At 39.0% G+C, this 12578-nt stretch overlaps 1 protein-coding gene across 1 annotated transcript; it reads right to left on the bottom strand.

Moving 5' to 3' along the window:
- On the bottom strand, positions 1 to 11909 carry hacd2 (3-hydroxyacyl-CoA dehydratase 2). Its single transcript, XM_073473506.1, has 7 exons — positions 11702 to 11909; positions 9482 to 9599; positions 8490 to 8508; positions 5468 to 5556; positions 4127 to 4248; positions 1592 to 1770; positions 1 to 698 (listed from the first exon to the last, which is right to left on the bottom strand). Exons 1-7 carry the CDS (start codon positions 11824 to 11826, stop codon positions 616 to 618), a joined length of 735 nt encoding a protein of 244 aa, XP_073329607.1. The 5' UTR covers positions 11827 to 11909; the 3' UTR covers positions 1 to 615.
- Positions 11910 to 12578: the final 669 nt, after the last annotated feature.

Below are 12578 nucleotides of genomic sequence, written 5' to 3'. Positions count from 1 at the left end.
CAGAATGAAAAAGGTTTATTGAACTAAATTGGGAATGTAATCAAACTTTTGACTGAAATGAATAAAAGAAAAAACATCCAGACCACATACAAACACACTGTAGATGCAAAACCTACAGACAACCTAGTTTCAGTACTAGACTTCACATTATTCTTTCTACGTCGCAGTAACACTGCTTAATAAAATAGAGCAAAGGACGAGTAATGGAGAGTGAAAACTCTAATTCTACAGTGACTTTTAAAAGGAGGTTATCGATTCTATCAGTGCATCATTCAGTTCAATGCTTTGCTGTGACTGCGTTCTGCTCACTGCTCAGACAGCAGCTCAACTGTATCCACGTCAAAATACAGTTTCTGTACAGCTGCAGGCTCTCTGACTAAACACAAGTAACTGCGGTTTGTTCATAAATAAAAACAACAAAAATAACTCCAGTTCATTCATGATTTGTGAGCACCTATACAACCCGGACAACAGCTGGAGAAAATAAAGTTGCAGGTCAGTTGTGGCAGTTTGAAAACTGGCTGGGCTTTGCATTTCTTTAAGCAGATTTTGTTCCTCTTCTGTCGCTTGTTTTGGTTTCTTTTTTTCCTCATTTGTGTCTGAATGCTGTCGGGCTCACTCCACTTTGCTGTAGTCCTCTACGTGGCCCAGCACCTTCTTCCTCTGTCGGATCATATGGAAGTAAAGCTGGGGGAAGACTGAGGGGGAGGCATAGGAAGATCAGTATGTTAACAACAAACTGAGGCAGTTTTACATCTCATTACAATATGACGAGAGACAAGACAAGAATAGCAACACCATCGACAAGGGACACAAACCTGCTTTTTAAACTCAGTGAAACATTATTATTAGGTACACTTGTACAACTGCTCTGCCATAAGTTCAATTTTTTAGATACGATGGTCATAGTCAGTGATTGTGTTGTACAGGACTGCGTTATGTATGTAAAAAGGGAGGACAAATACTTCTCAATATAATATATTCCAGGACAACACCACCCTTAACCATGACCTAAAAAATAAATGAATCAATAATTAATAGAAATATTTCTATACCACCAGAATGCATAGATGATGAAACTTAACCATTAAACACCTCAGAGACTGTTGTGGCTACCAGTCAGCACAGAAGCTAAAAATGAGTTTGCACTCTTTCTATTCACCGGTGGAATCATTTGATAGAGATAGAAATGGAGATTTTATCGATGAACTCTCTGATGCTAGGATTACCTTGACAGGTCAGGTTATGCTTGAGGCTAGGAAGCAGGCACTTAACGCAGCTTCAACCATGATAGAAATTGTATTTCTATTTTTATTTTGTTTCATTATTAACTTGTTGGGAGATATTCTGCGAATGGTGGAGAAAGACCCACATGGAAGTGCTTTCTGTAGCTTTTCTGTATCTTTTACTGTCATAGTCATAATGGTATGGCTGTATTGTGACTCAAATGTAAATATGAATGTATTTAAGGGGCTCTGTGTAACAATTTGTAGTAATTTACATGTATTAATCACTTTGTATTAATCATCACTATATCCTGTTTATTGTCACTACGAGAGGGGGAAAAAGTCAAATCTGCATGTCGACTTACGGGGAATGTAGGAGATCATGATGAGGATGAGGAAGGTGTAGTAATCAAAGGAGAAGTTGTACTTGTTGGGCAGAGTGACAGAGTACAGGCCTGTCTTCTGCACGTACGGCAGCGCTGCATAGATAGTCAGCAGTTCCCCGGTCACTCCCATGGGATACAGCACAATGAAGAAGGTGTACCTGCAGCAGAGGGGTTTGTCAAAGACAAGACAGGGGAAGAAAATAATAAATCATACATTATTCATTGTTACTGCAACACGAGGGGTGGGCGGTATAAACAGCAATACACTGAAGGAAATTTCCATTGTATGGATTTGGCACTCAAACATTTTCCTTCTAAGAAAATGTGGGTACTACAGAGGCATGACCAAACAAAAAGAAAGTGGTCTAGAAAAGGCCCTTCATCCATAGTTTGGACATGGCTTGGTTTTAGATAATAAAAAGCTGTTGGCAGAGGCAGTTATTATCTCTTCAGGAAAGAGTGGAGGAGTAAGAGGAACGTTTGAGGATGTGCCAGGCTTTGACACAAGTTATTCAAGTAGGCAACGATACATGTTAATTGTTATCCTTAAAAGAAAAGCCAGTTAATGAAGGACATATAAACAAACTAGGCATGAGGAGACATGGTTTCCATTCAAGTAATTCATCCCAATTCAGTTCAATTCAAAGTAGCGTTAATTTCACTGAAGACTAAACATGTTCGACAACGCATTATTTTCCAAGACTAAGACAACGAGATGATGACAGACTAAAGTGATTAAGTCATTAAACACTAACTGTGGCTATATCAACATCTAATATTGTTCACCTTTATAACTTTAGCTAAATCTCCCTTTATTTTCCTTGACTAAAAAAAGAGACTTCTTTTTCCAATGCAGCAGTTTTGTGTCCTGTGCGGGGCACCGTATCAGGAAGATACCAGCAGTACACAATAAGCACAGTCAGGACTTTTTCAAAAGGCAAGTTCATCATTTACTTTTGGCAAAAAAAATAAAAAATGGTTTTAAAAAGATTAATTGTATAAAAAGGTCTCAGTTTTTTAAGTCATACTTTTAAACAGTATTATATTTATACAGTGAGGGCCGAGGCTGCCGTGCATGGTGCCGACCTGCTCATCAGGAGCAATACACAGCTTTCTCTCTCCAGAGCACCCCATGATATTTCTATGCTCAGCACACACACACATCTATGAATCAGCCACTGGGAGCAATTTGAGATTAAGTATCTTGCTTGAGGATACTTCGACGGGCAGCTAGGGGATCCAGGGATCGACTTGTGGACCACTCTACCTCTAAAATCTGATGTATGACATTAGACACAGTACTTGGAGTGAATAAAAAAAAGCTTACAAAGGTAACACTAGAATGGCTGCATGCACAGTATTAGATTCCAAGTTGTACAGCAGCTGTTCAGAGAAAGTGGAGCAATCAGCTGACACTAATTATACAGCCTGAACTGTCAACACTTTAACTACACTGTGATATAAACATTATTCCATACTATGTGCTGCTTGACAAGAACATTTCACTACCGCTGCATGTTTCTGAATGTTTCATCATGAAACTGTTGAGGGATCAGGCCTTCTGAGGAGAAATATCGCAATTAAATCTCAGAGCTACACTGAACTGATCGTCTCCTACGGACAAGAGAGAAAATAACACGTTCAAATGCAGCGTCTGTCTTCTCTGATCCTTCACTGATTTTTAACACATGCAAGACCAATTTTTTCTGCCTCTCGGGTGCAATTCAAACTGAAAGTCAAATACCAATATTGCGATGGTGTCATTTGCTACCTAGCAACAAAGACCACAGGGAGGGAGGCACTAAACAACTGTTGCCTGGGTTGATGATGCAGCTGAATCCCATTGAGCAGATTCAGATTTTTATGGAGGAAACAACACAGGGTTTTTTATGAAGATTTGATGTTTTTTTTTTTTTTTTTATAACTAGTCAGTGTTGGAAGTGAGGCCTTTAAAGAGTCATGTGTTACTGGGATAACAGTTTCCTCTAACAATTTCACATTCACAAACCTCCTCAACCTTTACATCGTTACAGTATCTGCAAAAAGAGTCACATATCTGTTTTCTGCCTTTAAATGAGGTCATTTAAACAGTAGCATAGCAAATTACCTTTTGCAACAAGTAATTGATCGAGCAATTTATGACTTTTACCAGAAAAAAAAAATGTATCATGGATGTTTTTCCTACAACAGGCCAAACTTTCAACATTATTACCAGGGGCTTTGTCTCAGGAAGTAGATCTGAATATCAGTGGTTTCACTGGGGCAGTGGGTCAATCAGTGACCAGAATAGCGCTTTATAAATGCAAGTGTACATATCAAATGTCTGTTCATGTTTGTCTCATGTATTGCATGTACAAAAACTAAGGGAAAACAACTGGCATGGATTTAGTATTCTGGCTTCACCCAGTTCTTACCAAATGACCTTATTTTGAAATGATAATTCATCCATGTTTTTCAGCAGGTAAAACACAAATGTCTCCTGCTCTGAAACCACTCTCAGGTAGATTTTCCTACCTTGCCCATTTGATGAGGTATGGCAGGTGATTGAGCAGGCTGAAGGTGTAGAAAGAATAGCGGATGATCTCTGTGACAGTCCAGGCTGTGACAAACAGCAGCACGCTGTCCTCACTCTGCACCTGCACAAACACACACAAGGCGTGATGGGAGAAGGACAGAGGAACGTAATTGATTTTTTTGAATTTTTTTTCATGCTGCCGGAGTTACTCTGCTGGAGGCTAATTGAGACTTTTCTTCGCAGAACCATGCTGTTTGTTTCAGATGCTCAGAGATCAGATCACACTGCAGGCAGGCGGTCACCATCCTCAAATATTAGGTTAAAACCAATTCAAATATGATGTTAAAGAAAAGCACACTTCTTATCAAACAGTAACAATTTAAACGTTCCACACACAATGAAAATAAAAGGGAAAGATGGAGCAGCTTGAGAATATGTCAGTATAGCATCATACAACAGAAACACAGCATTTAGACCATGAATACATACGTTATTCACTACACTAAATTACAAGGTTTAAGATTCATTCCTGCAACCCGACAGCAAGTCCTGTTGTTACTTACACATGTTCTTCTCTCCCATCTATCAACGGGGCAAACAGCACAATAACTGGTCACTTTTGAACATGATTCCATGTTTGCATTTGCATCAGGGCTGCACCGTAATGAAAATTTGCAGTATTCCACAGTAGTGAACAGCGTTCCTACACACATCACAGTTCACAACTTTTTCATTTACAGCTGTGAAGTAGCTCCAAACAACGCTCCTCTTGCTTTCAGACATCACTGCATGTTGGATGAAACTAGTTGTCTGGGGCGAGTAAATTGTGCAGACAACAGGACAACAGCAGAGCAGTGGAGTAAAGAGAAGGCTTACATGTGTTAAGACAGCTCTACTTGATGATGAAAACAAATAAATGAGCACAATGTAGAAAACTGAAACTGATCTCTTTATATCGATCCAATTGATGCTCGAATCGATCTACAAAAGGAGTACGTAGTATCGTTATTTTTGGATCGATCCACCCACCCCTACTATTTTCTAAAGCCCACAGTTTAAGTTGCTGCTCTCTTTGTAATCAGTAATTGTACTTCATGGACATATTATAATACGCAATGGGCACATTAAGTTCTCATACAAATTTCGGCCTTTTCACTCATTTGGCCGAATACCGAACATGTTGTTTTTTTGCTATTTTTGGCCAAAAGTATTCGTAGGCCAAAATTCGGTGCATCCTAAATTGACATCCTCAAATTATCAAACATTATCATGTCATTCAGTCCGAGTTCATTTCACAGACATCTCTGATTTATGTGTGCAAGTCAGAAAGCTCATCTTACCTCCCTGACGCTGTGTGTGACGGCCCAGGTCAGGAAGACCCGGGACATGACCTGGAATCCAGTCAGAACCACTGAGGACGGAACGATTCCTGGAAAATCACACACAAAGAAAAAAACACTCATATGTAAAGATCCAAGAATACTGGTAGTTGAATGCACATGAAGTCTAATTTAAGTAACAGACTTGTATCTATCTCAGAACCCATCAGCCAGAGACTCAGCCAGAAGTTAGTCACAGTTGGGGGTGCTGAGAGGTCAGTCTACAGTATATAATGATGTCATTGTAAATGGTGTGCGACATTCATGTTCTTTTTAATTAATCTGAAAAGCCAGGATAGCTTATAGCCTATCTAATAGCTATTAACAGCAATATAAAACAATTTTCAAACAATTAAAATTAAACAATTAAAGGATTGTTTGTGTTGCTGAGTTAGGAGAAACTTAATAAACTTCATGAAACACTGTCTCTGACAAATTGTTAATTATTCGGGCTGTGTTGTGGAATTATAGCTCACCACTTGTGATCAGATCGCCAGGGATAAAGTAGTTTAAAAACAGTGAGCATACAGATATTTCATAAAGGAGATGATCACATTCAGTTAATTGCTTAGTTAGAAAATGTATCTTTTTATAATCCAATTAATCTTTGTTTATCAAACTAAACAAACGATTGTCTGGTGGTAACTTCTCAAATATGAGGCTTTGCTGCTTGAACCAAGCTTTCATCCAATGAAATGAGTTTATGTATTGAAGTGGGTATCAGAAGAGAAATGCATGCCAATTAATAATTCATAAATTACATCATTCATTTGCTGTTCTGAGTTTCCATTTGTTCTTCTCTCTCTCTTTTTGTTGCCGTTTTGTGGTTTTTCTTCAGCTCTAGGAATAAGCTTGTATGGACCTCTGCAGTTAAATGTTCCTTTTTTCATCAGTACATGTCACATCAAATGGAAAAATGCTCAAAAGAGCGATGATTGTCATGTGGAATGAAGAGGATTAGGGAAAGAATTTTAAAAAAAACAAAATTTGCCCAAAATCCTTTGTTTATGACTGCATAAACAGGACAACATGGTGATAACACATGTTTGATTAGAGACTGTATGAGCTGTCAAATCCACACAGAAGGCCAAAGAAATAAATGTTGATGTAGTGTCTTCAGCTGGCCAGTGGAGAGGATCCTAGAGCTGTATGTGTGTGTGTGTGTGTGTGTGTGTGTGTGTGCATGGCAGCTGCAGGGAGTCTAGGTAATCTTCCTTTAATCCTAGATAATGAAGGGAATGGACTGTGAACGCCGGCGTGACGGCCTGGCGAGAGCCACTCGCTTCTCACACATTAACACCAGGAGAGCCGACAGCTTCTCTGCTCTCTCTTTGGCAAACACTTGGATATGAAAAGCTTCTGTTTGTCTGTTCGTATTTACATCTGAGAAGCAAATGCAATCTGACGAGCCCTAATTGCAATGTGACCAGCCAAAATGATCATTTAATATAAAAGCCACGGCTGCCTGACTTGTCATGATGACTGACGATATCCGCAAACAAATAACAACACAATTATAATGATGTTCTGTTTAGATAAGTCAAAATAATATTTTCAGATTATAATTCTAAATAGTCAAAATGTGCATGATGTGACATTTTTTTCAATTTTATAAAATCTTGCAAACCAGTTGAATGAGTAGCAGTGGCCTCGAATGAAATGAATTTTTCAGAGCTTTATATTTATTTATAAGTCATTTGTGGCAAATAATTCTTTCATTCCTAATAACATGTCAGGACCTGAACAGCCTGGTGATTAAATGTATTTATACCCTGCATGATTTAAAAGCAACATAGACATTTTATATCTACTGCTGGAACTCTCTGACATATTTTAAGACTGCTAGCCCCTCTGTTTAGACTCGCTTTTGATGAACTTGTAACTCTGCCTCTTGTTTTTGGCTGCTTGTCAGATTTTAATGTGTACTGCTGTCTCTTTGCTTGCTATTGTTTTTTCTTCTTTATTTCCGTTGTGAAGCACTTTGTGACGTTTCTACTCTTGACAAGTGCTTTATTAAAAAATGTATTACAATTATTTCAAATAGACTGATACATCTACATACACACATCAGCCTGTCGCTATAATAAGTGAAAGTAAAGTACAAACTCTTTTCACAGCTTTTCAAATACCTTCTGACCATTAATAATTTAATGTCACAGCTGGATGACAAATCAAAGGAACTAAAGTTCAAGTGTCTCTGTAAGGTGTCGTGTCACCTCAAGCTTTGAGAACAGTTTCAGTCTGTCAGAGTTGACTGAAGAGGTGAACACCATATTGCCTCCTGTAATGATTTGATGATGGTGGTCAGAAGCAGTATATAATATTCTGTTTATACCATTAGGTATACACACATGTGGAGTCCAAACAGTGATACCTTCTGGGCTGCGTGTGAACCCTCACAGACATGAGCAGATGACAATAACTTGACCATAACTCATAAAAATGTCCCATGGGTGTTTGGTTATGGTCTGCTGACTGTACAGGTGACAGCAGATGATTCACATCATTTGCAGCGAGCCCTCCTGCTCTGTACGAAAGCATCAGCTCCAGGCTTTTGTCTTTACATGGTGACCTGTACATACTGTATGTGTCCTTTAATTTGATTTAGTTGTGACTCCAGCTCACATATCTTCACCTAAAATTGTCACTAGTTGAGGTATACTGAATTTGAGTTGAGTTGTGAATAGTTATCACATACAGGAAATATGTGTCACATCATCAAAACTTTAGGGTAGATATTTTTCGATAAGTGGTTTCATATAATCTAATGTCTGTCTTGTCCAATTACTTAAATCATAATAACCAAAATGTGATTACAGATATCATAAATGAGCATTTTGACAAGTCAAATTGTATAATACATACATTACCACACCAATACATGGTTAAATAGTTTGTGATACTCTCTCTGAAGTGACCTGTGCAAGAGTTTTACTGGTAACAGAGTAGTGAAGGTAAGGATGGAGGCTGAAGAGACACTCACCTACAGCACAGTGCAGTATCTGTGAAAGGAGAAGATAACAGAGTTATTCAATATGCTTCTAGAAGAGGAGCACGTGACTTCAGCTTATTTTAATGTGTACAACAGTCTCACAGAATACTTTCCTGTTTGTGATACTTGCTGGCAGTTTTTTGTTAAAAACTGATGCAGTAAATTGATTCATGGTCTTTTAATCTCCTTTCTACATACCTACAACGGTTATTTCGAAACTCCATAATACAAAATGTGTTTCTCTCAAAACCCATTGAGAATATTAAGTTCAACTTGATATTATAGAGCCTGTAGTGTTCAGTGTGTGCACAGATTACGACATGAATGGAAAATGCTGATGTTAAACAAATACATGTCTCCTATCACTGAGCTACAGTGTGTCTGGACAAGATCACTGAAACGCCTCATGCTGCTTAGCCTTTGCACTTTACACGTGTGTGTAGTGTGAGCACTTTGAACACATGTGAGGGAACTAGGTAATTCTCTTTTACCTTGATTTGTATGGGCTCTCATTTGTCTCTTTGATTATCAGCCACTATATTTCTAGTACTTAAAAAATCCTATAAAAAGTCATTAGAAAAACAAAAGTGTTTCAGTGGTTCTACGCCTTTAACGCAGTGTAGTCATACATGTTACGTTAGCATGCTGAAATGTTATAGAGGACATACTGTACACTGTACAGATAACAGGCCTGTGTGTGTCAGTGAACATCTACACCTGAAAGGACTGCTGAGACAACTGATGGATGTTGCCTTAATCATCAGCAGTGCTATAAAATCAGCAGGTTTATGGAACACTAAAATAATTGTTACACCCCTAAGATCTCCACTGATAAAATGGATGCTGTGCACTGTTAAAAGCAATAATAGTCATCTTTGAAATATTGTCACATTATAGAGTGCATACTGTATTACACTGCATTTTTGGATACATTGTGGTATTTGATTATGTCAGTATTGCCCAGCCCTTGGTGCTTATCTCACCTCCAGAATAGCTCCTGTCTGAAAGAACTTCAGGGGCTTCTCTATGGAGTAGTACAGCCCATGGTAGCTTCCTCTGGCCAGATAGGCTCTGACCAGACCCACAGCTATCACCAGCCACCTGGAGAGCAGAGGGGACAGAAAAGAAATCACAGTATTATCTCTGCAAAAGTGAACAAACAAGATTTACCAGTCGATCTTATCAGGAAAACAGAAATCTGTTAGACTCATTAGTGTTTTGTTTTTTAAATTAAGGATTCTGGATAGAAAGGAAGTGCAATATGATAAAGCAAATACATTCAACAATATACTGAATACAAGTAAACTTTAAATTTAATCACTTTAAGTAAAGATAAAAACAATCTGATGAGCCATTAATTTATTAACCTGATTGGAAGTCGTATTTGGAAGTTTTATTCCTGTGTGTGATCGTATCAGTATTGGCCAGTACATAATTATTGGTTATCAGTATCAGCTGAGGAAGAAATCCATATTGTGCATTCCCTACTGATAAGTGTTTCAGCACCTTAATTCAAAAGGCCATTACAATAATGCACAATACCATACAGAATTACTTTGTCACCCTCAACACAGGTCAGAGGTCAGCTGCAGGGCAGACGCTGTGGAGGTAATAGCTGTGAGAGTGTTACAGGAGACCTGAGCAGGGCGGAGGTTTCACTTCACACTTTGGTTCCCAGAGTGAAGAATGTGATTTGTATCTATTAGGCCTATAAGGCGGTGATGAATATCAATATCAGGGCCAGTTGGGCAGAAACTGAGCACGCCTGCTTAGCTGGCAGAATCTGAATGCAGACGCTGCATTTGAAAAGCGAAGATGTGGGTGCACAACAGCCTAACGTTTGCTCAATACAAAGCAAGCACTGTACGGCCCATCGACACTGAGACATAGACAATGTGACCTAACTGGTTGGAACAGCAAGCAAACATTCAATTGTGCAACAGTCTAAAAACCACTGCAATAAAAGACACACACTCACACACACACACACACACACACACACACAGATATCCCAGTATCTGGGCCAGGCAGCAGAGGTTATAAAATGGGCGTCTACTAGTTAATATCAAGCCTCCTTTAATGCAAATCCAACAGTAAGCATTGAAAATGCAGAACAGTAAAATCCATCAGAAAAATTCATTCTTGATGTATTTTGTTGATGCCATTATCTCTGTATAAAGTTCTGTCTAAAAAACACCACTGTTTACTTGTAATAATCTCTCATGCTGACTGCTGGTCAACGCACTGGTATTATGTCGTTATTGTGACATGAGACTACACGTCGTCTTAGATTTTGAATTAGAATTATAAGATTGTCTGAACCAATCCGCTATGGCTGCAGTTAGTCTATAATTTCTTTTCATTATTGATATTTGTTTGTTTATTAATTTTCAGACTGACTAAACTTTAGTCAATGAAATGAACAAAAAAAAGTTAAAAATGCCAATCACAAGTTCTGAAAGCCCAACATGGCATCTTCAAATATGTTGTTCTGTCATATCAGCGTCCAAAACTCAAAGATTTCCCATTCAGAATAATATGATAAATAATATAATAATTAGAAATTAAATACAACAGCAACATAGCATATCCCCATTTGACTTTGAATTTTAATTTTGCTTGGCTCGATTAATCTATTATATGTTGCAGATTATTATTATTTTTTGTCCAACGACTAATCTTTTCACTAACTTATTACTTGGTTAAAGTAACGGAGCATGTTTAATTAACTTCTGTTTAATAATTTGTTTTTCATGTTACATGAACAAAATTCAATCGTTGCCGTGCAAAAACAATACGACAATGCGAGATGGTAACGCCACAGTGCAGACAATAAACCATCTGTCCTAATGTTGTTGTATTGTGCGCGGCGGAGACTCTCGGTCAGTGTTCACGCACGCCAGGTGGCTGTCTGCTGCTCATCTGACGTTAATCTGTATAGAGCGTTAAACGTGGAGGAAGCTAACTCAAAGTTATCCCACTGCACAGCATGCTATCACTGATCCCCATAAGAACTGCATGCAGTTTGCAGGTTAGCTAATAAACCAAATATAACGCTGTAACACTACAGCGGCTACATGTCGCCCCTTGCTATTCAGTCATGTTTTGCTCAGCTCAACAGCGCACACACACACACACACACACACACACACACACACACGCTCCACCACACCAGCATTAGCACGAGGAAACACGCTACATACCCTGCTGTCATAACAACGTTGTAAATGACCAGGTAGGCCGTGGCCAGGGCCCCGGGTCCCTTCTTTTTCTTCGCAGCCACATCACCGTGGGCCGCCTTACTGGTCCCAGGAGCAGCTGCCGACATGACTTCAACCCTGAACGGTCTTTGGTCCTGGACGACGGCGGCTGTCAGGTTCACCGAGTCAGGAAACTATCAGGGGCCAGACCCGGAAGTGTCGTCCCGAAGCGAGAGCATTATCTCCACCGCACTTCCGCCTTCGCTTTGAGAACATCTCGCTCAAACATCACCTTACAATCGGTGCGACATTCTTTCGATGCACGACTTTATTTATTCGTTTAATGTATTTATGTAGACTAGTGGTTTTTGTTTGAGTCTAGTTTAGCTGGTCTGCCCCACCAGTGTCTGCAGGCTTGAGTAGTACTAATAGAACTGGTCTATCTTGAACTGAGGTATGAATCTTTGTCAGTATGAGACGCTCTTTGAAAGGCGCGCCCCCTGCTGTACGTCTCAGACATTACATATGATATAAAGCGCTTCCCAACAGGGTAAAGGCATCTACTACTGGTTACACTACATCTATATTTTATATAATTTACTTGTATCAGATATTCTGTCAATGAAGCCTGTATACTCTGTGATTTTGTTGTTCTGTTCTGTACATACATGTTCTGTCCTGGGAAAGGGGTCCCTTCTCTGTGGCTCTTCCTGAGGTTTCTTCCATCTTTTTTCCCCCCTGTTAAAAGGTTTTTTTATTTGAGAAGTTTTTCCTCACTCCAATCTAGGGTCTAAGGACAGAGGATTTTGTTCACTGTACAGATATACTGAAGCAATGACATTGTGATTTTTGGCTAAATAAATAACTTTGATATGATTTC

This window comes from Pagrus major, chromosome 9, assembly GCF_040436345.1.
Source record: "Pagrus major chromosome 9, Pma_NU_1.0".
Lineage (NCBI taxonomy): Eukaryota > Metazoa > Chordata > Actinopteri > Spariformes > Sparidae > Pagrus > Pagrus major.
This window is presented reverse-complemented; position numbering and strand designations above follow the sequence as displayed.

What these genes read in the sequence shown, in the direction of transcription:
- hacd2 (XM_073473506.1), bottom strand. Translation starts at nt 11,826, where the DNA reads ATGTCGGCAGCTGCTCCTGGGACCAGTAAGGCGGCCCACGGTGATGTG. An exon ending in TACCTCATCAAATGGGCAAG is followed by an intron (nt 1,771 to 4,126) that starts GTAGGAAAATCT and finishes CCTCTGCTGCAG; the next exon opens with GTACACCTTCTTCATTGTGC. An exon ending in CATGATCTCCTACATTCCCC is followed by an intron (nt 699 to 1,591) that starts GTAAGTCGACAT and finishes CCTCCCCCTCAG; the next exon opens with TCTTCCCCCAGCTTTACTTC.